Below are 26495 nucleotides of genomic sequence, written 5' to 3'. Positions count from 1 at the left end.
ATCCCAACCAAGGTATGGAAAGCCAGACTAAATGGCTATGAAGAAGCCCTGAAGCTCTTCAACAGGATAGAGGACGAGAAGAGCCCCGAATGGGGCAAATACCTGGGCCTGCTTAAGAAGTTTGTGACAGACTCGAACGCGGTGGCCCAGCTTAAGGGCCTTGAGGCAGCACTTGCCTACGTCGAGAATGCTCATGTGGCTGGCAAGTAAGTATTAGACCTAGATCTCATCTGACGACACAAACGGAACTTTGTAAATACAAGAAGAGGTAATAGTAACTCATTGCCTAGATCTTCAGGCTACGTGAATAGTTGAAAAGAAGTCGTGAAAAGGCCTAACTCATAGCCTTGGTCTACAGGTTAGGTGAATGCATACAATTATAATACAAGAGACTCATTGTAATTAGATGGAGGAATATATCTGCATCTCCCAATGAAAGCTTTGTCTGTTTTAAGTGCTGCTCTCTGTGTGAAACTGGGCTAGTTGTGGAAGCTCCAGTGAGCTTCCACAGGATACATTTTAAGCCTGCCTGATATTTATTTATGGAGAGAGCCAGTCTGACATCAGATCTGTATATTGTGTGCAGCCTATCAAGCAAGGATTACACCACTGAATGATTCTAGGAATGACTAGTAGGGACTTTGAGTCTATCTCGGAGTTTACACTTCAAGATTCCACCCGGATGATGTCTACTATGTGATGTTTAGTGTGGGTTGATATTTACAAATTGTACAAGATATCAAAGCCTAACCTATATTTGAAGTCAAACCAAAAGCATTTTTTACGTTTGTGACCATGCTGGAATTAGAATGCACGGTAGTGAATGAGAGAAGACGGGCCGCGAGCATCAACGGCGTCATGCGTTTCAAATTGGAAAGCAAGTGTTTTTTCCTCGCGTCTATCCGAAGCAATGCTGGTAAAGTGAGCGGATAAATAGCTAGAAAATAGACAGTTTGTGGATTGTTATGTCTGTAGTTGTGACATGTATAGTTAAAACGCGTCTATTTAGTGTTTAAGTGTAGCTGCCAGTGCCAATAATACATATTTGAAAACAATAACTTTATGCCTGCCTTTGTTGATTTCGAGCACAGGCGTATATAGCCTATGCAGGCTACGTCTGGGGAAACTCCGTTCAAGAGAGAATACTGTTATGTAGAAAGAACGAGACTAGCGAAATTCTTTATAAACGGCTAGGTTGTATTAGCTATAACTCTCCTCACGTTTGTGAGCTAACATAACAGGAGGCTCCCGTAGGACATATCAGGTCAGTCAAAAGGAGCACACAACAATAATTCACAAGGGCTACGTAGCAAACATATCATTCGACTGTTTATTATGGACTCTAATGACAATTAAGCTGGTATACGTTACGCAGTGTCTGTGAATTGACAATTCACTCTCGCACGGAAATTTTGACGGTGTCTCTCTGTGTGGTTTCGGCTTAAGTGTTTTGCATGTGTTCCAGAACATCAGGAGAGGTGGTGTCGGGAGTGGTCAGTAAAGTGTTCAACCAGCCTAAAGCTCGGGCCAAAGAGCTGGGCTCAGACATCTGCCTCATGTACATGGAGATTGAGAGGGCTGAGGTGGTTCAGGACGAGCTCATCAAAGGCCTCGATAACAAAAACCCCAAGATTGTTGTCACCTGTATTGAAACTTTAAGGAAAGCACTTAGGTGAGTTTTTCTACTTCATAGTTTTCCTAAAGATTTCTCCAACCAATTAATTCAGCCATAGCTATTACCATAGCTATTATGTCATTACATAGGCCTAAATCCTGAAATGTAACACTTTTTTTTCATTTCCAGTGAGTTTGGCTCCAAAATTATTACTCTGAAGCCAGTGGTGAAAGTTTTGCCCAAACAGTTTGAGTCGAGAGAAAAGGCAGTTCGAGATGAGGCCAAACTACTAGCAGTAGAGATCTATAAATGGATCCGGGATGCTCTTCGACCTCCTCTCCAGGGCATCAACTCTGTTCAGGTGAGATAAGGCTTCTGAAAACGTTGATACAGAGGCTCTTTCTCAGTTCATTTACATCCTCGCTTCCTTCTCAAAACACATTGGAGAAGTAGGTCTGAGGGGAGGGACTTTCTTCAATAATAGGATTGATGCATGGAATCTTCGAAAAGACCAATTGAGATGCAGCCAGAGTTTGTTTATGCTCAACTGCAATATGGGTCTCCATAAATGCTGGAACAACTGATGAATGGGATGTCTAACAGCGGTCTTTCCTCTTCTTTCTTTCACAGTTGAAGGAACTGGAGGAAGAGTGGGTGAAGCTGCCAACTACAGCCCCCAAACAGAGCCGCTTCCTCCGCTCACAGCAGGCCCTCAAGGCCAAGTTTGAACAGCAGCAGGCAGCTGGAGGAGACGAGGCAGATGGTATACTTTATCAGATTTAGCCTATAGTTTTGAAGTCCACATTTTAAGCCACTTTTCCTCTTTTTTCCTAGCCTTGGATAGCAGTCTTTGCGCTGTCTTATGGAACTCCTTATGGAGTTGTTGGCGAGATAGCACAAACAGATCTGTGACTAGGCTTCTCCCCAGCGGCTTCTTTCCATTTGTGAAACAATTGATCTTCATCAATGGCTTTTGAGAGAGAATTTGTGCAACGCTTTATGTCTTTGTGGAAGATGTATGTAAATGTGCCATGTTATCTTGTTGATGGAAACTGGTCTTGTGAAAAAACCTTTGCTGAAGCGTCGTCATCAAAAAGTCACGATTATAGAAAAAAAAACAAGACGAGACTATACAGTACCAGTCAAAAGTTTGGACACAAGGATTTTTCTTTATTTGGACTATTTTCTACATTGTAGAATAATAGTGAAGACATCAAAACTGTGAAATAACACACATGGAATCATGTAGTAACCAAAAAAGTGTTAGTGTTACCTTGTCGCAACACAAGGGATTAGCTCAAACGCATTAGGAGGGAAAGAAATTCCACAAATGAACTTTTAAGAAGGCACACCTGTTACCGGTACTTGAAATGCGTTCCAGGTGACTACCTCATGAAGCTGGTTGTGTTATTTCATAGTTTTGATGTCTTCACTAATATTCTACAATGTAGAAAATAGTAAAATAAAATAAGAAAAACCCTTGAATGAGTAGGTGTGTCCAAACATTTGACTGGTACTGTACTGTATAGTCTCGTCTTGTTTTTTTTCTTCTTTAATCGTTTTGTTGATGAGATGGGTAGGCCGGCCTACATTATCAAATTGAAGGTCTAACACTGTAAACTCTCTTTCAGGAGATAATGATGATGAACCTGCACCTCGGGTAGACCCTTACGAGCTGCTGGAAGCAGTGGAGATCCTCTCAAAACTGCCTAAAGACTTCTATGACAAAATTGTAAGTTTGGGCACCACTGTTTAAGGGACATGACCCTTAAACTAAAAAGGCCGAATCCATGTCATTAGACACAAACCATCTCTCATTATATCTGTCCTTAGGAGGCCAAAAAATGGCAGGAGAGGAAAGAGGCCCTGGAAGCAGTGGAGACCTTGGCTAAAAACCCTAAATTGGAGAACGGGGACTTTGGTGACTTAGTCAGAGCACTAAGAAAGGTACTGTAACCTTTATGCTTCACGGGGAAACCACTAACGAGGATACCGGGTAATGGAATGTGTCTCCAGGAAGTAGGCCAATGATCAACGTCCTGAAAATAATGATTTCTTGTTTCCCAGGTGATTGGTAAAGATGCTAATGTTATGTTGGTGACCCTAGCAGCCAAATGTGTGGCTGGACTAGCAGCTGGGCTTCGGAAGAAGTTTGGAACATACGCAGGACATGTAAGTTACCTTCAAGGCATTGGTATAGAATTGTGTTCACAACAGTTATGCTAGCCAAGAGCAGTGGATGTGGTGAGCTGATGCATGAACAAGCTGAGTGGGTTAACAGTAGGGAGCAGTGGCAACATGTCTTTGTACATCCTGATTTACTGTGCCAGAAATACCGTGCTTATATTATGCTCTGTTTCTCAAGGTGGTGCCAACAATTTTAGAAAAGTTTAAAGAGAAGAAACCCCAAGTGGTCCAGGCCTTGCAAGAGGCTATTGATGCAATCTTCCTTACTGTGAGTGAACTGTACTGTGTGGATTCACTGGTAATAGCTTGGGCTTTGTTGCTATGTGATTCATATCAAGCTGATTTTGTGAGATCTGGGATGTTTGTACTGTTCTTGTTTTGAGATATTCATTGCTGTTTGACTTAGTCAAGGGACTGCCTATATTTTATTTTCTGTGCCTAACATAATATTTTCCATGTCTTATTGTTTTGCAGACATCTCTCCAGAATATCAGTGAGGATGTGTTGGGTGTGATGGACAACAAGAACCCTTCCATCAAACAGCAGGCCTCTCTGTTCCTGGCCAGAAGCTTCCGCCACTGCACCCAAGCCACGTTGCCAAAGAGCATGCTCAAAGCTTTCTGCCCTGCATTTCTCAAGGTACCGAAAACATTTCATATTCATAAACAGGCAAATTCAGGGCTGGTTTCCCAGACACAGATTAAGCTTAGTTCTGGACTAAAAAGCATGCTTAGTTGAGAGACTAGATTGAAAGTACTTTTTAGTCCAGGACTAGGCTTAATCTGTGCCTGGGAAAATGTCCCTCTGTGTTCACAAATGATAATGTTTTGTCCTCCATTTTGTGAATGTGTGTGGAATTATGCTCCTACTCCCCATCTCTTGATTAACCCTCTCAGCAAGTGAATGATTCAGCCCCAGAGGTGAGAGACGCTGCGTATGAAGCTTTGGGGACAGCCATGAAGGTGGTGGGGGAGAAGGCTGTCAACCCATTTCTGGCTGATCTGGACAAACTCAAGCTTGACAAGGTGCGGATTGCTATCAGTAGATCTTATCATTAATATCAGTGTGTTAGTATGGTCAATATACAGCATGTCCTTATCGTTGGCATCAGTCGATCTTGTGTGCCGTGTTATATTGTGTATCCTGTGTAAAACTAGTTTACCTCTTGAAACTGAAGGTGAACTAATGCCAATGTAGATGAGTTCTTTATTGGATATAGGGTTGTATTATTATGAGTAAATGAGATTGTATCCTTAAAGTTGACCCATTTTGAAGAGTAGACGACAAATGAAATGACCTGGCCTCCATCCATCTCTAAATGAACAGATTAAAGAAAGTGCCGATAAAGTGGAACTGCCTGGAAAGAAAGGAGGTGGTGGTGGTGGGGCGGAGAAGAAGGCACCTGCTGCAAAGGCAGCACCGCCTGCTGTGGCTCCAGCTAGATCCTCTGGACCGCCCAAGAAGGCCCCAGCAGCTAAGGTTTGATTGATTTAATTGATTTGGCGGTTAAAATGCATATAAAGCCACTTCAGCCTGAGACGGGGTGAAGCCCAGGATGTCAGTCTTCTTCACCAGGCTCGCTACACTGTCCCCGATGTGAAACTGTAACCATTGTAGGCGTATGTAAAGAAACTACTAAAAATGATTATTTGTGTTCATTATTTTGCAGTTGGGTGGACCTCCTAAGAAAGGGAAACCTGCCTCCGCTCCGAGTGCGAAAGGAAAGAAATGTCCCGAAACAAAGGAATTCGTAGAGACCGAGCTATCGGTAAGTCAACTGTTTAAGAGGACTGCAATGTGTCAGCCTTTTAACCGTAGGAATACTCGTGCTTTATTGGTCTGACTGAATGAGCGAGAACCAGTTTTTCTGCAGTTAACTCTTTAATTTCCCTTCTGTTTGTGTCTACCAGATTGAGGTGTGTGAGGAGAGATCCGCCGCGGTGCTCCCTGCCTCCTGCATGCAGCTGCTGGACTCTGCTAACTGGAAGGAGAGACTGGCCAGCATGGAGGAGTTTCAGAAGGTGACTAGTTTTCACTGTATAATCTGATTTCTTTAGTGTTGTCTTACTCAGAGCTCGTCAAATGTAACAAATCAAATCAAATGTATTTATATAGCCCTTCGTACATCAGCTGATATCTCAAAGTGCTGTACAGAAACCCAGCCTAAAACCCCAAACAGCAAGCAATGTAGGTGTAGAAGCACGGTGGCTAGGAAAAACTCCCTAGAAAGGCCAAAACCTAGGAAGAAACCTAGAGAGGAACCAGGCTTCACATCTGTGAACCTGCTCTTTACAACAATGTGTAAATAATTATTGAAGTTAGGTACTTTTATGTTATATTCTTATCATGTGATTGTCACCAGGCTGTGGAGCAGATGGACAAGAGTGAGATGCCTTGCCAGGCTCTGGTTAGGATGCTTGCCAAGAAACCAGGATGGAAAGAGACCAACTTCCAGGTACAGCATACCAAAGTTTTTAAACACTTACCACAACAACAAGAGCTAAAAATGGATGCATAGATACAAATGTTGATTATATCACCTGAGTTTTATTTTTTTTATTTTTATTTTTTTTTATTTTTTACGGCTTAGACCTATGTATTGGCCCTTGTATTTGTCCAGCGCCTGTCATTATTGTGGATGTGTAAAATAAGAAACTCTATTCACTAGATGGATCCACATTGCTCTGTCGTCATCACTGACTTTTGGTTCTTGGGTTTGTTCATGGTTCAGGTGATGCAGATGAAGCTTCACATTGTGGGTCTGATAGCCCAGAAGGGATCGTTCTCCAAGACGTCAGCCTTCGTGGTGTTGGACGGCCTGGTGGATAAAATAGGAGATGTGAAGTGTGGAGGCAAAGCCAAGGAGGGCCTGACTGCTACCGCCGAGGCCTGCTCCCTACCCTGGACTGCTGAACAGGTCTGTTGTCTTTCTGACTCCATTTCTAATTGACACTGCGGTTCTGCTTTTACGATTTTTTCCCCTCCCGTGTCTTTGAATTTAAAAAAAGAACACCGGTAAGAAATGTCAGTTGTTCACTCGTGTGCTTCATCCCTCAGTTGGTTTCCATGGTTTTTGCACAGAAGAATCCTAAAAATCAAGCTGAAACCCTCAACTGGTTGGCTAATGCCATGAAGGAATTTGGATTTGCTGGGTAAGTGTCTTACTTTCCGTTATTGTCGGTGTATTCATTTGCCAATAACAATATCAAAGCATTCAGTGTCCTATGATAAGATGTTCTAATTCACACGATCATTGTGGTAACACAAGTATAACGCTTTATAACTTGTTCTAAATATGTAGGATAATGTGCGTGTTTATCCCCTGCAGCATCAATGTGAAGGGTTTCATCAACAATGTCAAGACGGCGTTGGGAGCGACCAACCCTGCGGTGAGGACCGCGGCCATCACCCTCCTAGGAGTCATGTACCTGTACATGGGCGCTCCTCTACGCATGTTCTTCGAGGACGAGAAACCTGCTCTGCTGAAACAGATAGACGATGAGTTTGAAAAGGTAAGAAAAAACATGGGTGAGGAATAGGTTGATTTTGAAGATCACAACAATATGGCACTATCTAATATCTATAGTATGTATACAATTGTGTATTTGTATTTTCTAATATGTATAGTATGTATATAATTATGTATTTTCTAATGAATGGCCTCTGACTCTCTTTTGAAGTTGCTAGCTACAGGTTGATTTCATCTGCTATCTGTTCGCTCTACATAAGATTGTCAGGAAGGCATATAAGAAATGTATATATTGTATGTACATGTATATATTTTCAATGTGACTGATGAGACTGCTTGCTTCAGATGCAAGGCCAGTCTCCTCCGACTGCGTTCAGAGGAGCCAGGAAAGGAGGAGCGGAGGAGGATGGAGAGGAGGCGGACGAGCAGGAGGAGGATGGAGGAGGAGCACCTGACGTCATGGATCTGCTACCTAGAACTGACATCAGGTTAGACTTTCCACTCATACCCTTTTTCACACTACCTTGTCGGCGCTGCTCCATATTTTCAGCAACTATGGTGGATGCGTAATCAGGCCAGCTCATTACTGCTTAGATCGGTTTGGCTCTGTTCAGCTCAGCAGTGGGAAGAACCCTATACTACTTTGACTATTTTGATTATGGTGGTTCCGTTCTATGTTTTTTTTTAATGGTTTAGCCATTCCACCTCATTAATCCACTCCATTCCTCCATCTCCTGTGCAGTGATAAGATCACGCAAGACATGGTGGATAAGATAGGTGACAAGAATTGGAAGATTCGTAAGGAGGGTCTGGACGAGGTGGCAGCGGTCATCTCTGAGGCCAAGTTTATCCAGCCCAGCATCGGAGAGCTACCCATGGCACTGAAGGGACGCCTCAACGACTCCAACAAGATCCTGGTAAGAAGTGTGCTGGGCTCTGACTGAAGAGCTACCTGTCTGTTTTTAATTATTATTATTATTATTTTTTTCAGTTTCAAATTCAATATAAAGCATGATGAAGACATATGGATTGTTTTAAAGGCAGTTATTTTACGACAAAGTCTTCAAGCATTTTGCAGGCACTCTTTAGTATGTTAAGTCTAAGCTATATTTTCTTCTGTCTGATAGTAGAATGTATAGCTTTTTCTGACACCAAAGTATCTCTTCTCTCCCCAGGTCCAGCAAACCCTGACCATTCTTCAGCAGATCGCCGTAGCGATGGGCCCAGCTCTGAAGCAACATGTCAAGAGCCTGGGCATGCCCATCATCACTGTACTGGGAGACGGCAAGGTAAAGACTGTCATACTCTGACATGCTTGCACAAAGGCATAGGTAGCTATTGTGATTAGTGCGATAGAGAATATTATACTGTACGCATAGTACACACATATGACGAGGATAACGATCTAGTACAAGTGATAGACTGAGTGACTGTTTGTTGTTCTCAGTATCAGTTGTCTCTCAGTATTGTATTGAGTGAATAATTGGTGTTGACTGACTCTGTGTATCCCCCTCTCCCCTGTAGACCAACGTGCGTGCTGCTGCCATGACAACCCTGCAGGCCTGGGTAGAACAGACCGGCATGAAGGACTGGCTGGAGGGAGAGGACATGTCTGAAGAGCTCAAGAGAGAGAACCCCTTTCTTAGGCAGGAGGTACAAACACAGCCCTTCAGGTCATCTCTTAAAGCCTGCCTCTTGTAGCTTGCAGTAATATGTAATAAAGATGTGTTTAGGTGCTGGTATCATGGGTATTGTGTGGAATCTGAGCACAAGGTTGAAACATTGGGGGCATCTAGAATGGGAAGCGTAATACCTCCCAGCCATGTTGGATGGCCATGTACGTTTAGAATCTCTCCCCGGCACAGCCAGAAGAGGACTGGCCACCCCTCAGAGCCTGGTTCCTCTAGGTTTCTTCCTAGGTTCCTGCCTTTCTAGGGAGTTTTTCCTAGCCACTGTGCTTCTGCATTACTTGCTGTTTGGGGTTTTAGGCTGGGTTTCTGTATAAGGACTTTGTGACATCTGCTGATGTAAAAAGGGCTTTATAAATGCATTTGATTGAGAAAGACCCATATAGCATGCCCCTTCCCTCCCCAGGTGCTGGGCTGGCTGGCAGAGAAGCTCCCCACCATGCGTACGGTGCCCTCTGACCTGATGCTGTGTGTGCCCTACCTGTACTCCTGTCTGGAGGACCGCAACGGAGACGTGAGGAAGAAGGCCCAGGACGCCCTGCCCATCTTTATGATGCACCTGGGCTACGAGAAGATGTTAAAGGCCACTGGCAAACTCAAGGTACGCCCTGTCATGGAGAAGATGACTTGGACAGGCTAAATTTAAAGATTATAAAAGATGACTGAATGACTAATTGATAGTGGAGTGAAAGAAAGTGAAACGGAGCTGGTTTCAGTCTGGATTCCAAGGCTAGAGTCTTACGTCCGGTTCATGGCTACGCTGTCGTGTTAGAATGACGCAATCTTTCGGAAGCCAATGGGCTTGTATTGTTGTTCTGTAGTGACTCTGTCCCCCACTCTCCCTGTAGCCTGCCTCCAAGGAGCCTGTGTCTGCCCTGCTGGAGAAGGCCCGGGCAGTGATGCCAGCCAAGCTTGCTCCACCTCCTGGCAAAGCTGGCGCAGCCAAGTCTATCAGCGGCGGTGCCCCTGCTGCAAAGTCAGGTTGGCTTGCTTCTCAGTTACTGTTTGAATGATAGGTGATCAAATCATATTGTACTTGTCACATGTGCCGAATACACAAATGGTCGCTCCCATTTGATTAATTGTTCAGCAGTCTTATAAGCCATAAGACTGCGGAACAATTAATCAAATGGTCACCCGGACGATTTACATTGAGCCCCCCCTCGACTAACCTGTACCCCCGCACTTTGAGTTGGTACCGGTACACTCTGTATATAGCCTCGTTACTGTTTTTTTTGTGTTACTTTTTATTACATTTGTTACTTTTAGTTTATTTAGTAAATATTTTCTTAACTCTGCATTGTTTAAAACCTCTACCGCTTCTCTCTCCCGGATCCGGGATCCTCCTCATCAAAAAAGCTGACTAGCATAGCCTAGCGGGACAGGGATATAATATAATTTCATGAAATCACAAGTCCAATACAGCAAATGAAAGATAAACATCTTGTGAATCCAGCCATCATTTCCGATTTGTTTAATGTTTTACAGCAAAAACACTATGTGTTTATATTAGCTAACCACAATAGCCAAACACACAACGGCATGTTTTCACCATGTTTCCACCGCATAGGTAGCTTTCACAAAACCCAGAAATAGAGATAGAATTAATCACTAACCTTGAACAACTTCATCAGATGACAGTCTTATAACATCATGTTATACAATACATTTATGTTTTGTTCGAAAATGTGCATATTTGAGGTATAAATCGTAGTTTTACATTGCAGCCACCATCACAAATAGCACCAAAGCAGCCAGAATAATTACAGAGAGCAACGTGAAATACATAAATACTCATCATAAAACATTTATGAAAAATACATGGTGTACAGCAAATGAAAGATAAACATCTTGTGAATCCAGCCAATATTTCTGATTTTTTTAAAAGTGTTTTACAGCGAAAACACAATATATATTTATATTAGCTCACCACAATAGCCAAACACACAACGCCATTTATTCACCGTAAAGATAGCTTTCACAAAACCGACAAATAGAGATAAAATGAATCACTAACCTTTGGACTACTTCATCAGATGACAGTCTTATACCATCATGTTATACAATACATTTATGTTTTGTTCGAAAATGTGCATATTTAGAGCTGCAAATCGTGGTTATACATTGTGAATACGTAGCAACAATTCACCAAAATCTCCGGAGATATTTTGGACAGTCATCTAATCAAAGAACTCATCATAAACTTTACTAAAAAATACATGTTGTACAGCAAATGAAAGATACACTGGTTCGTAATGCAACCGCGGGAAGCCCTAAATAGGGGAGTATGCACCTTTCATATGGCTATATCAGCAATGTAGCATCAGCAATTGAGTTTGAAGAGAGGGATCTATCTTTTCCAATTTTCTTACCTTTGTTAGGTTCTAATTCTCAGAGTAAAAAAACTCTACGGACACTATGAAAGCTTAACCAAGTTTATTCTGCCCAGAGGATCAATACAGCTGCATTAGACAAAAAGCACTGATATCACCCAAGCACTGATATTTAACGGTTCCTCATAGGCTGAGTCTCCTCAAACATCGTTCTTTACTGCTAGGCAGGACACTAGTGATACGGGCCATCAACTTTTATTTCTCCCTTAAGGTAACCTGACCTCAACCCCCCTCCAACACTAATCCATGGCTCTCTCCACTTATCAATGCCTGCCACGTAATCACTTCCCCTCCACTCAATACATTCCAAGCTTAATTGCACACACTATATACCTACCATTCACTTCTGGTGTAGACCCTCTAAACCTCAGCACTCCCTCCGTGACATGAATAAGTATATTTCATATTCTCAGAACCCAACATCTTGAGCAAGCAAACATTTCTCTAGCTCCCTTGGACAGGTAGCCTGTTTTGTAAAATGTCGACTTTGACTGTAAATCTATATAAAAGTGTCTTCTATAATAGAGTATTGTTTATATAAGCCGTGTTCATCCCAGAACTTCCTAACCACTCTGTTGTTGGTGTTGTGCAGCTTCGTCTAAAGCTAAACCTAAACCTGTTATTGATGTCGACGATGATGATGATGACGACGAGCCTGAGCCCGAAACTAAGACTAAGAAAGTGGTTAAGCCTGGAGCTGCTAAAAAGGTATGCATTTATTCATTTATTAAGTGTTTATTTGTCTGGCACCGTGTACAATTAAAACATACATTTGATGCATTGTTCCAGATATACAGCGCCTTCAGAAAGTATTCATACCCCTTGACTTATGCCACATTTTGTTGTTACAGCCTGAATTCAAAATGTATTAGATTTTTTCTCTCACTCGTCTACATGCAATACCCCATAATGACAAAGTGAAACCATGTTTTTAGAAATGTTAGCAAATGTATTGAAAGTGAAATAAAAAATATCTAATTTACTTAAGTATTCACACGCCTGAGTCAATACTTTGTAGAAGCACCTTTTGGCAGCGATTACAGCTGTGAGTCTTTCTGGTTAAGTTTAAGAACTTTCCACACTTGGATTGTACAACATTTGTGCATTTTTTTTATTATTCAAGCTCTGTCAAATTGGTTGTTGATCATTGCTAGACAACCATTTTCAGGTCTTGCCGTAGATTGAAGTCAAAACTGTAACTCAGCCACTCGGGAACATTCACTGTCATCTTGGTAAGCAACTCCAGTGTAGATTTGGCCTTGAGTTTTTGGTTATTGTCCTGATGAATGGTGAATTCATCTCCCAGTGTCTAGTGGAAAGCAGAATGAAACAAGTTTTCCTGTGCTTAGCTCCATTTCATTTCTTTATTTATCCTGAAAAACTCCCCAGTCCTTAAGGATTACAAGCATACCCATAACATGATGCAGCCACCACTCTGCTTGAAAATATGTAGAGTATTGGATTTGCCCCAAACATGACAAAAAGTTAATTGCTTTGCACTTGGTATTGTGGAGTAACTAGAATGCTGTTGATCCATCCTCAGTTTTCTCCTATCACAGCCATTACAAATATCTGTAACTGTTTCAATGTCACCATTGGCCTCATGGTGAAATCCCTGAGCGGTTTCCTTCCTCTCCGGCAACTTTGGATGGTGTATCAATAGATGGTGTAACACCTAAATAAGTTCAGGAGTAAACATGTGCTTAACAAGTCACATAAGTTGCATGGACTCACTGTGTGCAATAATAGTGTTTTTGAATGACTGCCTCATCTCTGTACCCCACTCACAATTATATGTAAGGTCCCTCAGTCGCACAGTGAATTTCAAACACATCCAAAGTGTGTCTTTGTAGTGACTGGACATATTGATACACCATCCAAAGTGTAATTAATAACTTCCCCATGCTCAAAGGGATATTCAATGTCTGCTTTTTTATTTTTACCCATCTAACAATAGGTGCCATTATTTGCTAGGCATTGGAAAACCTCCCAGGTCTTTGTGGTTGAATCTGTGTTTGAAATTCACTGCGCGACTGAGGGACCGTACATATAATTGTGAGTGGGGTACAGAGATGAGGCAGTCATTCAAAAACACTATTATTGCACACAGTGAGTCCATGCAACTTATGTGACTTGTTAAGCACATGTTTACTCCTGAACTTATTTAGGTTTGCCATAACAAAGGGGTTGAATACTTATTAACTCAAGACATTTCAGCTTTTCTTCTTAATTTGTAGAAGTTTTGAAAAACATAATTCCCCTTTGACATGGGGTATTGTGTGTAGGCCAGTGACAAACAATCTCAATTTTTAAATTCAAGCTGTAACACAACAAGATGTGGAAAAAGTCAAGGGGTGTAAATGCTTTTTGAAGGCTCTGTGGCTAGACCGATAATGTTTGTCTCCAGTCCTTGGGAATCTTACTTGCTACTGTACCGAATTAGATTTCTCATGACAATCTCATTCAGCACTTGGCACACCATGCTACTACTATGTGCCAGCTTTTCTCTCTGTGAACTGGATATTTCATTCTGCATTTAATAGAACACCCCCCAGGAATCTGTTGTGAGCTTGGATAAAGATAGGGTCAGTAGTTCTAAAAGACTTGCAAAGGGGAAGCCTAGCAGCCAGCAGGTACATGGTTGGAGTCGAGCACCACTGTGTTACTAATATGTGACTCAGGTATTACTAACTGGGTGGACTGAGCCTTGCACCGGGTGTTGAGACACTGCACGTGTGTCTGTCTCTAAAACTATGTTGGTCAAAAAAAAATTGCATGTTTTGTGGGTATTAACGCACACCCACACACACTCTGTGAGGCTGAACACAATATCTAAACGATGTATGTTTTTGCTTTTATATTTAGTATTATCTTGTAGTAATATTTTGTCTAGCTTCTCATACCCCTTGACTTATTCTCATTTACAGGCTGAAATCCGAGTTCTCTACATTATAAACATATGTTTATAAATGTAGTCTTTTGAACCTTTGTCTTTGTCTGACCATGCTATAAATGAGTTTTACAACTTTTGTATATAGCTTTTATATCTTATGTTTCTGAACTGTCTTTTAAACCTCCCTGTTTCTTCACCACATATTCTGAGCACAATATATATCTCTAGCTTTTATATACAGGAAATTGCCAAAATGATGGCAACACTTGAGTAAATGAAAGCAAGTGCTTTCATAATAATTAAGCAATTAACATCCCATTATGCTTAAGGTCATGTACAAAAATGCTGGGCAGGCCATTATTTTGGTTACCGTGGCTATGCCCCCATCCACAGGGCACAAGTTGTCACTGAATCATTTGATGAGCATGAAAACGATATAAACCATGGCCGTCTCAGTCACCAGATATCAACCCAAATGACCACTAATGGGAGATTCTGTAGCGGCGCCTGAAACCACCATCAACAAAACACCAAATGATGGAATGGATTGTGGACAAATTGAGCCACATCCCTCCAATAGAGTTTCAGACACTTGTAGAGTCTGTACCAAGGTGCATTAAAGCTGTTCTGGATCGTGGTGACCCAACGCCCTATTAAGACACTTTATGTTGGTGTTTCCTTTATTTTGGCAGTTACCTGTAGCTTTGTAATGATGTTGTTTCTGTGCTTTTTATCTTGTTCTGATAATGTCTCTGTGCTGTTTTGTAAACCTCCCCATTTCTCTCCTTTGTCCCGTCGTCAGGGTGTGCTTGGGAAGAAGGCCCCGGTCACTAAGGCCACTGCCAAGGATGAGGAGGACAGGTCTGGTGTTATCTTTATCCTGGTACCCAACGGCAAGGAACAGAGGATAAAGGAGGAAAAAGGGCTGAAGGCACGTAATATAGAATATAATAATATATGCCATTTAGCAGACGCCTTTACCCAAAGCGACTTAATCATGCATGCATTTCATTTATGGGTGGTCCCGGGAATCAAACCTATATCCTGGCGTGGCAAGCTCCATGCTCTACCAACTGAGCTACAGAGAAGTCACGTCACCTTTTTAGCTATTCAGTTTGTCACCTTGTAGCTTTTCACTTTGATAAAAGGAGTGGGTGAGGTGTCTCTTTGTTGTCAGGGGAGGTTGTGCAGTGTTGAAGGAAACTCGGGGTTGATCAAAAGGACAGTATTGAAATGAGTCATGTCATGTGTTTCATCTGCTCCCTGACAGTTTTTTTTGTGGCATTTTGGATGCCCAAGATAATACTGTTTGCTGAGGAAGAAATATTGTTTTATTTTATCCTTTGTTTAACCTGGCGAGTCAGTTAAACTGAGTCAATTTGCGGAAAATCTAATTGGCATAATACATTTTTTTAAACTCCTTTGTTTCAGCAACGATTATTTATTTTGGTTATAAAAGTAAAAAATGTAATATCTAAATGATCCTTGGCATGACCATCTTAAAACCTATACCCCCCGGTAATGTGAGTAAATAACGCTGAATAATCATCTCACTTGTGATGCAGGTGTTGAAATGGAATTTCCAGACCCCGCGAGATGAGTATGTGGACCAGTTGAAGACTCAGATGTCCACCTGCTTCGCCAGATGGCTCCAGGATGAACTCTTCCACGCTTCTGACTTCCAACGCCAGGTCAAGGCTATTGGGGTCATGGGAGAGGTAAGAACCCCGCAGGAGACAGCAAAACAAATTTTTTTATTAGATTGAGTCTTTCTTATTCATACAGGTTTGTGTTATTGAGATTATCTTTTTTGCAACAGAACTATATTCTTAAGAGTGAAAAGGATTCAAATATCTAATCTTATTTTTAGTTTATTTCTGACGGGAGTTACAGGAAAAAGTCTCCTGTTACTCCAGTATTGCCTTTTTGCCTCCATCACCTTCACAAATCAGCCAAGGCCGTGTGGTAGATTCTGCCTATTATCTACAAGTTTATTTTAGACTAAAACCATTAGTGTTTCTTTGAAACCTAAGGGCGTTTGTTTACTTGACTGACTACAATGTTATGTTTCCACTCATTAGCGAATGGAGGATGAGCTTGAGGGCACACTCAGCTGCTTGGACCTGATCCTGAAGTGGTTCACACTGCGTTTCTTTGAGACCAACAGCACTGTGTTGATGAAGGTTCTGGAGTACCTCAAGCTGCTCTTCCCCACGCTGAGCAGAGAGAACTACCACCTCAACGAATACGAGGCTTCCTCCTTCATTCCCTACCTCATCCTCAAAGTAAGTCACCTCCATCCCCTACCTCGTTCTCAAAGTACACTACATTACCAAAAGTATGTGGACACCTGCTCATTGAACATGTTATTCTTTCCACTAGATGTTGCTGCGGGGACTTGCTTCTGTTCAGCCACGAGCATTAGTGAGGTCGGTCACCGATGTTGGGCGATTAGGCCTGGCTCGCAGTCAGCGTTCTAATTCATCCCAAAGGTGTTTGATGGGGTTTAGGTCATGGCTCTGCGCAGGCCAGTCAAGTTCTTCCATACTGATCTTGACAAACCATTTCTGTATGGACCTCGCTTTGTGCATGGGGGAATTGTCATGCTGAAACAGGAAAGGTCCTTTCCCAAACTGTTGCCACAAAGTTGGAAGTACAGAATCGTCTAGAATGTCATTGTATGCTGTAGCATTAAGATTTCCCTTCACTGGACTAAGGAGCATTGCTCGACCCATGAAAAACAGCCCCAGACCATTATTCTTCCTCCACCAAACTTTACAGTGGACGCTATGCATTGGGGCAGGTAGCGTTCTCCTGGCATCCGCCAAACCCAGATTCGTCCGTCGGACTGCCAGATGGCGAAGCGTGATACATCACTCCAAGGAACGAGTTTCCACTGCTCCAAGCTTTACACCACTCCAGCCGACGTTTGGCATTACACATGGTGATCTTACGAACAGTTCTTGTGCTGACGTTGCTTCCAGAGGCAGTTTGGAACTCGGTAGTGAGTGTTGCAATCGAGGACCGACAGTTTTCACGCGCTTCAGCCATTGGCGGTCTCGTTCTGTGAGCTTGTGTGGCCTACCACTTCGCGGCTGAGCTATTGCTCTTAGACGTTTACACTTCAATAACAGCACTTACAGTTGACCATGGCAGAAATATGACGAACTGACTTGTTGGAAAGGTGGCATCCTATGACGGTGCCACGTTGAAAGTCACTGAGCTCTTCAGTAAGGACATTCTACTGCCAATGTTTGTCTATGGAGACTGCATGGATGTGTGCTCGATTTTATACGCATGTCAGCAACGGGTGTGGCTGAAATAGCCGAATCCACAAATTTGAAGTGGTGTCCACATACACTTTTTTGTATATATAGTGTAAGTCACCTCCATCCCCTACCTCATCCTCAAACTAAGTCACCTTATTCTTCATCTCCTACCTCATTCTCAAGTTCACCTCATCCTTCATCCCCTACCTCAACGTTAGTCACCTCTTCCACCACCCCGACCAGTGTTAAAATTATATCTTTCAAATACTTAAACTCTGCTTGATTGAGCTCCCTTGGCGCAGTAGGATCAGTGGGATAGTCCCACATTTTGAATACCACACATCTGGCACTCAGGGTAGACTTAAGCAAATATTCACAATATTACAAATACTTCAAATACTATTTGAACCTAGGTCTGGGACCACCACACAGTTTCTCCATGTGGTGTGTGTGTTCTCTGTTTATAGAAGCTTTGGTTTGTGTGACTAACCATTTCTTTTTTTACATCCTTTTTTCCCCTGACAGGTTGGGGAATCAAAGGATGTGGTGCGTAAAGACGTGCGTGCCATCCTCACCATGCTGTGTAAGGTCTACCCTGCAAGCAAAGTCTTCCCTTTCCTCATGGACGGGACCAAGTCCAAGAACTCCAAACAAAGAGCTGGTAAGACCAAGTGGACCAAGGCTAGAATAAAGAACTAGACACAATTTATTGCATTGTCAAATTTATGTTATGTTCATTGTAATAATAGTAATACTTATATAGTGTTTTTCAAGGACCCAAAGTTTCTTAAAGATATACTCCTCCTTAATGCAACCGCTGTGTCAGATTTCAAAAAAGCTTTACAGCGAAAGCACACCATGGAATAATCTGAGTAGAGCGCTCAGGCACCAAAACAAGCCATACAGATACCCGCCATGTTGTGGAGTCAACAAAAGTCAGAAATAGCATTATAAATATTCACTTACCTTTGATGATCTTCATCGGAATGCACTCCCAGGAATCCCAGTTCCACAATAAATGTTAGTTTTGTTCGATAAAGTCCATATTTATGTCCAAATACCTCCTTTTTGTTCGCACGTTTAGTCCAGTAATCCAAACGCGCAGGCACTAGGTCCAGACAAAGTCAAAAAAGTTATATTACAGTTCGTAGAAACATGTCAAACGATGTATATAATCATATAGTTAAAAGCTAAATTTACCCAAAATCCAGAAACTCACAAGTGATTCCATACATCGAAACTAGTTCAGTTGAGTTTGCCCTCTCTCTCTTTCTCTCTGGAGTGCAGAACTGAGAAGGCTGCAAAAACGGGTCATGTCACTTGTGACGTTGCTGGATGCAGGCTTCACTCTGCTCCGTTGTCAGTGAATGCATGATTCACAAATCTGCGAACTGTGACAAATTCATTGTTTTATTTAAAGCGTAAGGCTGAATTGTTGACTTTTGAAATGTACACTGCCGTTCAAAAGTTTGGGGTCACTTAGAAATGTCCTTGTTTTTCATGAAGACATACATGAAATGAGTTGCAAAATGAATAGGAATATAGTCAAGACGTTGACAAGGTTATAAATAATGATTTCTAATTGAGATAATTGTCCTTCAAACTTTGCTTTCGTCAAAGAATCCTCCATTTGCAGCAGTTACAACCTTGCAGACCTTTGGCATTCTAGTTGTCAATCTGAAGAGATTTCACCCCATGCTTCCTGAAGTACTTCCAACAAGTTGGATTGGCTTGATGGGCACTTCTTACGTACCATACGGTCAAGCTGCTCCCAGAACAGCTCAATAAGGTTGAGATCCGGTGACTTGTGCTGGCCATTCCATTATAGACAGAATACCAGCTGACTGCTTCTTCTTTAAAAAGTTCTTGTATAGTTTGGAGCTGTGGTTTGGGTCATTGTACTGTTGTAGGAGGAAATTGGCTCCGATTAAGCGCCGTCCACAGGGCATGGTAGCGTAGCCTAGTGGTTCGAGCGTTGGACTAGTAACCGAAAGGTTGCAAGATCGAATCCCCGAGCTGACAAGGTACAAATCTGTCGTTCTGCCCCTGAACAAGGCAGTTAACCCACTGTTCCTAGGCTGTAAATCTATATTTCAGTTTAATTATTTAATACCTTTGCGTAACAAAATGTGGAAAAACTCAAGGAGTCTGAATCCTTTCCGAATGCACTGTATGAGCCTTATGTATTTATGACAAGGGGGGTTGAGAAGACAAGACATTGTGCCACCTTCAATATCCTCGTTGTGGCACGAACGAACCATTCTCTCCCTGTATTCCCCTAGAATGTCTTGAGGAGCTGGGCTGTCTGATAGAGAACTATGGAATGAACGTCTGTCAGCCAACACCGGCCAAATGCCTGAAAGAGATCGCTGTTCACATCGGAGACAGGGACAATTCAGTACGCAACGCTGCCCTCAACACAGTGTTGGCTGTGTACAATGTCTGTGGGGACCAAGTCTACAAACTCATTGGCAATGTAAGATACTCCTACTACTACAATATACTGCAATAGAGGTTATGTCACAAAGCAGGATCAATGAGATAGCCAGCAAACTTAAATGTTCAGAAATGAATATTTTTTTTATATGCTTGAAATGGCCATGGACTGTTTCAACCAACAACCCATAGTCAACTTTCACTTTTATTAATGAACCAGAAAATGTGAATGTTTCTTAAAGTTGTCTAACTTAGTATCCTGCTTTGGAGTATACGCCTCTGGAGATGTCGTCTCCGGTGTCTAGCTCAAACATCCTGTCTGTCTGTCTGTCTTCTGCAGCTGTCTGAGAAGGAGATGAGCATGTTAGAGGAGAGGGTCAAGCGCTCCGCTAAGAAGACCCCTGCAGCAGCCCCACCACCCGCCAGACAGGCTGCAGAGAGAGAGAGGCCCCAGAGAGAGCACTCCTCCAACCCCAACGCCACCTTCATGAGGAAGCCTGCTCAGCAACCTCAGGAGGATGTGCCCGACAAGCTCAAGTATGGGATGGGTCAAATCCCTGACCTGGTGCCTCCTCAACTACCTACCTACCAAAGCATGGCTCTCTATTCTAACGGATCTATGGGTTTTTTAAACTTTAGTCTGGTGATCTAGCAGTTACAAGTGCCACTGTACTTTACTCACATTCATGGCAAAAAAACATTCTGTCCATGTCTTAAGACCATACCCACAAACCCTCGTAAGGATAAGCCCTCTTCTATGCTCCTCCTCAATGTCCGTCTTTTACTCTTTTCACACTGACGAGATGAGCCGAACCATGCCGAGCTCGACTGCGCTGGCCAGGTTACGCATCCGTCATACGTGCTTGAACAACAATTTGAAAGAAGAAATATCTGAGCCGGCACAGTGAGATGATAAAAAAAATATATCATACTTTGTCGCCAGAGGGAAATTGGTTTGCACGGTTTGGGTTGGCACGAGGGTGTGAAAAGAGTATTTGCGTGGTCTTTCCTTCTCCTATTCTGTTTGGTTTCATTGCATGGTGTGTGTGGTCTCTTAATCCTCAGCCTCTCTTCTCCTTTATAATTGCTCTTCTCTTATCGCTGCTCTGCTCTCCATGGACAGAATAATGTATCGCACTTATAGGATGTGAGTACCGCCGTGCCTTTCCCAGACAGTGTGCACTCTGCTCTCCAGAAGCACTCAGAATGGGGATGTAATGTAGATGAATCTAAACGTAACACTCACCAGTCTAAACTAAATAGTTCAGTTGGTGTCGTCCCCCCCTCTTCGTCCTGTGTTAATGGCAACCTTCCATACTAGCAAACCACTTAGGGTGAAGCAATGTATTACACAGCCATTCCAAATAGTATGCTGGTGCGGGTATATTGGAACGGAGATGTGTGACCCGACCTGTCTGTCTGTGTTGGTTTCGATGACATTGTTCTGAATTATCCTCTTCTGTTCTCCCCCAGCCAAGCGCGGGCTCAGAACGCTCTACGGGAACACTCGCACCCGTCCATCCCCAAGGAGTTTCAGCTGGACCTGGACATGATTGAGAACGACCACACACGGGTCAGTGAGCTGCCCGACCTGGTCCAACACAAACTGGATGAACTGCTGGAGCCCATCACGATGCCAGAGCCCAAGTAAGTGTCTGTTTGAACGGACCCAAACTTTATACCAACCCGTCCCAAGTCTTAGACCAACGCTGGCCTGAACTTCCATTTCAGTCTTTTTCACTGTAGTTCTGAAATAGCAGAGGGATGAACTTTTAAAGTATGGATACATGGTTAAACTGTCTGAGCATTATACCAACACTGGCTGGGAGGGATGTGCATTGATCTACTGTAGAAGTTTTTTAGAATTTCTAAGATCCAAGAGACTTGTGACGGTTGTGGCATCCCAAGACAAATGACAGTGAGTGGTTATGTAATTAGTTGTGTGTGTTTCCCCAGGATCCGCTCTGTCTCGCCCCACTTTGATGATCTTCACAACAGCACCGCTTCCACCATCAACTTTGTTATCTCCCAGGTGGCCAGTGGAGACATCAACACCAGCATCCAGGCTCTGGCACAGGTTGGTACATCACTGTAGTATAGGCTCAGGTACACCATGGTGCAATAGCAGGCTCTCCTGTACGGAGTCTTTTATTGAAAAAGAGGTTAGGGAACATCAAACCTCGATTTCCGTCTTCCAATAGTTGAGTGAAGGGTACTTGGGAGTCTGGAAATGGGAGACGAGGGAACATAGGTCGAAGTTCAATCTACCTGCAGTACTCTGCTCTAGTAATAAACGAGGAGCGCAAGCAGTGGACAGTGTCTCTGTGTGTATTAACCTCTCTCTCCCCTTCCCCCAAGATTGATGAGGTGTTGAGGCAGGAGGACAAGGCGGAGGCCATGTCAGGTCATATCGACCAGTTCCTCATCGCCACCTTCATGCAGCTGCGTCTCATCTACAACACACACATGGCCGACGACCGCCTCGACAAGAAGGACATCTTCAAGCTCTACAGCTGTATCATCGGCAACATGCTCTCAGTGAGTAGTGACTACACATTCACACCACTAAGGGGTGATACTGGTCTGTTTCAAAGAGTTGGCTCAGTCTCTCTAAAGAGGTTTTGTTTTAACATCTAAAACCACACCGGAGTAGGCTTAGTAGACTGGTGTGGACATCTGTGCCACTGCTGTGTTTGTGTGTCACCTGTGTACTGTAGTTGTTCTCTATGGAGAGCCTGGCGCGAGAGGCGTCTATGGGGGTTCTAAAGGACCTGATGCACGGTCTGATCACCCTGATGCTGGATGCCCGGGTGGAAGACATCGAGGACGGACAGCAGCTCATTCGCTCCGTCAACCTGCTGGTGGTCAGAGTACTGGAGAAGTCTGACCAGACCAACATCCTCAGGTCAGAACTCAGAACCTTGACTTTATTGCATTTAGTTTTACGGGGACGGTGCACATTAAGTAACATTACTCGAAATGCCTTGTCCTGAGAAATGTTAGCGATGATGGCTCGTGTACTTCAGAGAACCTCTGAGCAGCAGATTGCACCCTGGCTAAGGGTGATACAGATTAAGGCATTTCCAGAATATTGTATCTAGTATTTTCTGTCTGTCTTTTTCTCTTCTCCCAGTGCTCTTCTGGTGCTGCTACAGGACAGCCTTACCACCTCATCAGGGTCTCCTATGTGCTCTGAACTGGTCATGAAGGTATTACTATTTCATTTGTTATGGGAGTGTTTACTTTTGTCTGGGCATGATATGTATGGTGTTTGCACATGAGCTAGTCAGATGTGTATTCCCTGTTCTTTGGGACATTTTACCTTTTTAGCTCTAAAACAAATTATTACCTATTTCCAAATCATTATGAATAATTATTTTGAGGCTCAATAAACAAATTTGAAATGTAATATATTTAACCCTCTGGTACTCGCTGTCTCTCTAGTGCCTGTGGCGTATGATCCGGTTCCTGCCAGAGACCATCAACAGCATCAACCTGGACCGCATCCTGTTGGATGTCCACAACTTTATGAAGGTGTTCCCCAAGGAGAAACTGAAGCAGCTGAAGTCTGACGTGCCCCACAGGACCCTCAAGACCCTGCTGCACACACTGTGTAAACTCACTGGAGCCAAGGTACGTACTATACATACCCAAAGCTCATTCACATCCAATAGTTGAGTGATTTTGTTGTCTGTGGTTTTGATTAAGTAGACCATAGTGTAGGCTGTTGTTGTTTTGACCGTGTTGCTTTGCTGTGTCTAGATCCTGGACCACATGTCCATGATAGAGAACAAGAATGATTCTGAGCTGGAGGCCCACCTGAGACGAGTGGTCAAACACTCTGGAAACTTCTCTGGCATGAAGTCTGACCGGGGCACCGAGAAAGGCCAGGTGCGTTGAGTTAACGTCATTCAAGTGAATACACTGCTTTTAAAATAGTTGTGGATAACACAAAGTTTTTACCAACATCTCTGTAGTGCAACTTGAGTCCACTTCCATTATAGCCTAATGTATTCTTGCTGCTTCCAGGATGACAGGATGTCGAAAGCTAAAGTTAGCGACATCCTCTCTGAGATATTCAAGAAAATTGGCTCCAAGGAAAACACAAAGGAGGTGATTATTTTTCTTTATTTCCTTGGTCGTTCATGTATTCATACCTTGATTTTACGATTTGCACCCTCTTGTTAAGGTCGTAATTGTAAAAGATGGTGTTCTCAGTGACTGGCTAAATTAATTTACAGTACCAATCCAGAATTGTGAGTGAGTTAACTGTTTGTTGTTTCCCCAGGGCCTGACGGAGCTGTATGAGTATAAACAGAATTACTCAGACGCTGACCTGGAGCCCTTCCTGAGGAACACGTCTCAGTTCTTCCAGAGCTACGTGGAGAGAGGCCTCCGCATGATCGAGTCTGAGAGAGAGGGCAAAGGCAGGATCCAGCCTTCTAGCACAGGTACTAACCCTGAAAGATTAAAGGGGAATTCCACTCAAAAGTTTAAATGTGAAGTTTTGTTCTTTGCCTTGTAATATTTTATCTGATAAGACTGTCTACCATGCGTCTAACCCAGAGATTGTACAAATCTGTAGCAGTGTAATAGGAAATGCAATCCTGACATCAGCTCTAGTGCTTTGGTATAAGCAGTGTTAGTATTGTTTGAATTACTATTGAGGATTACTAGTAGCTAACCACTGTATGTACAGTGGTTAGTACAAAATTTGAGTCTGCTATTCACAAGAAGCATTGCCTGATGTGAACCATGCCTCAAACAAAAGAGATCTCAGAAGACCTAAGATTAATAATTGTTCACTTGCATAAAGCTGGGAAGGGTTACAAAAGTATCTCTAAAAGCCTTGATGTTCAATAGTCCACAGTAAGACAAATTGTCTATAAATGGAGAAAGTTCAGCACTGTTTCTACCCTCCCTAGGAGTGGCTGTCTTGCAAAGATGTCTGCAAGAGCGCAGAATGCTCAATGAGGTTAAGAAGAATCCTAGAGTGTCAGCTAAAGCCTTACAGAAATCTCTGGAACATGCTAGCGTTTCTGTTGACAAGTCTACGATACGTAAAACACTAAACAAGAATGGTGTTCATGGGAGGGCACCACGGAAGAAGCCACTGCTGTCCAAAAAAAAACATTGCTACATGTCTGAAGTTTGCAAAAAGTGCACCTGGATGTTCCACAGCGCTACTGGCAAAATATTCTGTAGAGAGATGAAACTACAACTACAGAGTTGTTTGGAAGGAACACACAACACTGTGTGTGGAGAAAAAAAGGCACAGCACACCAACATCAAAACCTCATCCCAACTGTAAAGTATAGTGGAGGGAGCATCATGGTTTGGGGCTGCTTTGCTTCCTCAAGGCCTGGACAGCTTGCTATCATCTACGGAGTTCATCAAGACATTTTGCAGGAGAATGTTAGGCTATCTGTCCGCCAATTGAAGCTCAACCGAAGTTTGGTGACGCAATAGGACAACAACCCAAAATACAGAAGTAAATCAACGGAATGGCTTCCACAGAAGAAATGACGCCTTCTGGAGTGGCCCAGTCAGAGTCCTGACCTCAACCCGATTGAGATACTTTTCTTGCCACTGTATATTATTAAAACGGAGTCTGGTGCTCTCTGTGTGGATAGGCCACTGGGAGTAGACAGATACCAGACTGCACTCTGGTCAAAGAGTGATGACAGACACAGAAGCCCAGTCTAGGTGTTTAATGATGAAGCAGAGTATACATGTGGTCTGTGTACAGAGAGAAACGGAATAAAAGAAACGTTACTACAATGCAACGTAGAACGTTACTACAATGTAAATCAAATAAACAATATTACATTAAACACTAATGTCAACCATCCCTATACACAATTGACAATAAGAGAAAAATAACACACCATAATTCCTCTCAAGGGAATTAACATTAGTTTGACCAACTGGTAGGCTAATCACACAATTGTACAAAATGGTAAGAGAACTGGTGAAGAAAGTTAACCCACTACATGCACATTTCTTGTACTTACATATAACAATAGCAACAGGAATATTATAAAAGTGAAATAAGTATTTGTCCTGACTTACATTTGGTTAAAAAAAAGCACAAATATCCCTGCAAATGAAAACGGTCTGATCTCCACAAAAGCCAGCCTAACTAAGAAATACATTTTGTTGGTTGCCATGGTGAATAATCCAATAATTGTTAGGACACATAAAAGGAAACATCAAAGAGTTTACCGGAATCTCTAAATGAAAATACTGGCAGATCAATAAAATGTCCTTGTAGGTCTAATTCTAGGATTAGATCTACAAGGATTCTAAATGAATATCTATGGGGCTTTTATACAATTTAAAATGTAGCTTAATACATTTTATGAATATTATGGTTTTTCTATTTCCAAAAAAACAAAAAGTATTTCTTACTGTAGCCAATGTACTGTAGGCCTAAGGGTTTCTGTTAGGACGATATGGCACTGTACAGCGTGTTTCTATTCCAAGAAAACTCAAATGCATTTGTTACTGTAGCTGCTTTAGTGTAACTTACTTATTGGCATAAA

The 26495-nt window shown here is 42.6% G+C and overlaps 1 protein-coding gene across 3 annotated transcripts in view; it reads left to right on the top strand.

The window, feature by feature from the left end:
* Window positions 1-26495, top strand: part of LOC139540323 (cytoskeleton-associated protein 5-A-like) — a 34686-nt gene that overhangs the window by 4247 nt on the left and 3944 nt on the right. For 2 of the 3 annotated variants that reach the window (XM_071344072.1, XM_071344073.1), the window contains exons 3-42: window positions 13-206; window positions 1466-1672; window positions 1805-1976; window positions 2246-2378; window positions 3247-3347; window positions 3449-3562; window positions 3683-3787; window positions 3981-4070; window positions 4277-4441; window positions 4699-4827; window positions 5129-5281; window positions 5472-5570; window positions 5713-5823; window positions 6165-6257; window positions 6534-6719; window positions 6860-6954; window positions 7131-7314; window positions 7617-7759; window positions 8014-8188; window positions 8447-8560; window positions 8796-8924; window positions 9366-9560; window positions 9808-9940; window positions 11945-12060; window positions 15048-15176; window positions 15811-15963; window positions 16327-16530; window positions 18040-18175; window positions 19797-19990; window positions 20291-20487; window positions 21074-21097; window positions 21424-21597; window positions 21907-22027; window positions 22309-22488; window positions 22668-22855; window positions 23084-23159; window positions 23395-23583; window positions 23713-23841; window positions 23980-24063; window positions 24239-24401. In XM_071344072.1, the coding sequence (XP_071200173.1) occupies window positions 13-206; window positions 1466-1672; window positions 1805-1976; window positions 2246-2378; window positions 3247-3347; window positions 3449-3562; window positions 3683-3787; window positions 3981-4070; window positions 4277-4441; window positions 4699-4827; window positions 5129-5281; window positions 5472-5570; window positions 5713-5823; window positions 6165-6257; window positions 6534-6719; window positions 6860-6954; window positions 7131-7314; window positions 7617-7759; window positions 8014-8188; window positions 8447-8560; window positions 8796-8924; window positions 9366-9560; window positions 9808-9940; window positions 11945-12060; window positions 15048-15176; window positions 15811-15963; window positions 16327-16530; window positions 18040-18175; window positions 19797-19990; window positions 20291-20487; window positions 21074-21097; window positions 21424-21597; window positions 21907-22027; window positions 22309-22488; window positions 22668-22855; window positions 23084-23159; window positions 23395-23583; window positions 23713-23841; window positions 23980-24063; window positions 24239-24401 (5677 nt within the window). The remainder of the gene's footprint in view (window positions 1-12; window positions 207-1465; window positions 1673-1804; window positions 1977-2245; window positions 2379-3246; window positions 3348-3448; window positions 3563-3682; window positions 3788-3980; window positions 4071-4276; window positions 4442-4698; window positions 4828-5128; window positions 5282-5471; window positions 5571-5712; window positions 5824-6164; window positions 6258-6533; window positions 6720-6859; window positions 6955-7130; window positions 7315-7616; window positions 7760-8013; window positions 8189-8446; window positions 8561-8795; window positions 8925-9365; window positions 9561-9807; window positions 9941-11944; window positions 12061-15047; window positions 15177-15810; window positions 15964-16326; window positions 16531-18039; window positions 18176-19796; window positions 19991-20290; window positions 20488-21073; window positions 21098-21423; window positions 21598-21906; window positions 22028-22308; window positions 22489-22667; window positions 22856-23083; window positions 23160-23394; window positions 23584-23712; window positions 23842-23979; window positions 24064-24238; window positions 24402-26495) is intronic. The other variant, XM_071344074.1, reaches the window with a different exon arrangement.

Source organism: Salvelinus alpinus, chromosome 15, assembly GCF_045679555.1.
Source record: "Salvelinus alpinus chromosome 15, SLU_Salpinus.1, whole genome shotgun sequence".
Lineage (NCBI taxonomy): Eukaryota > Metazoa > Chordata > Actinopteri > Salmoniformes > Salmonidae > Salvelinus > Salvelinus alpinus.
This window is presented reverse-complemented; position numbering and strand designations above follow the sequence as displayed.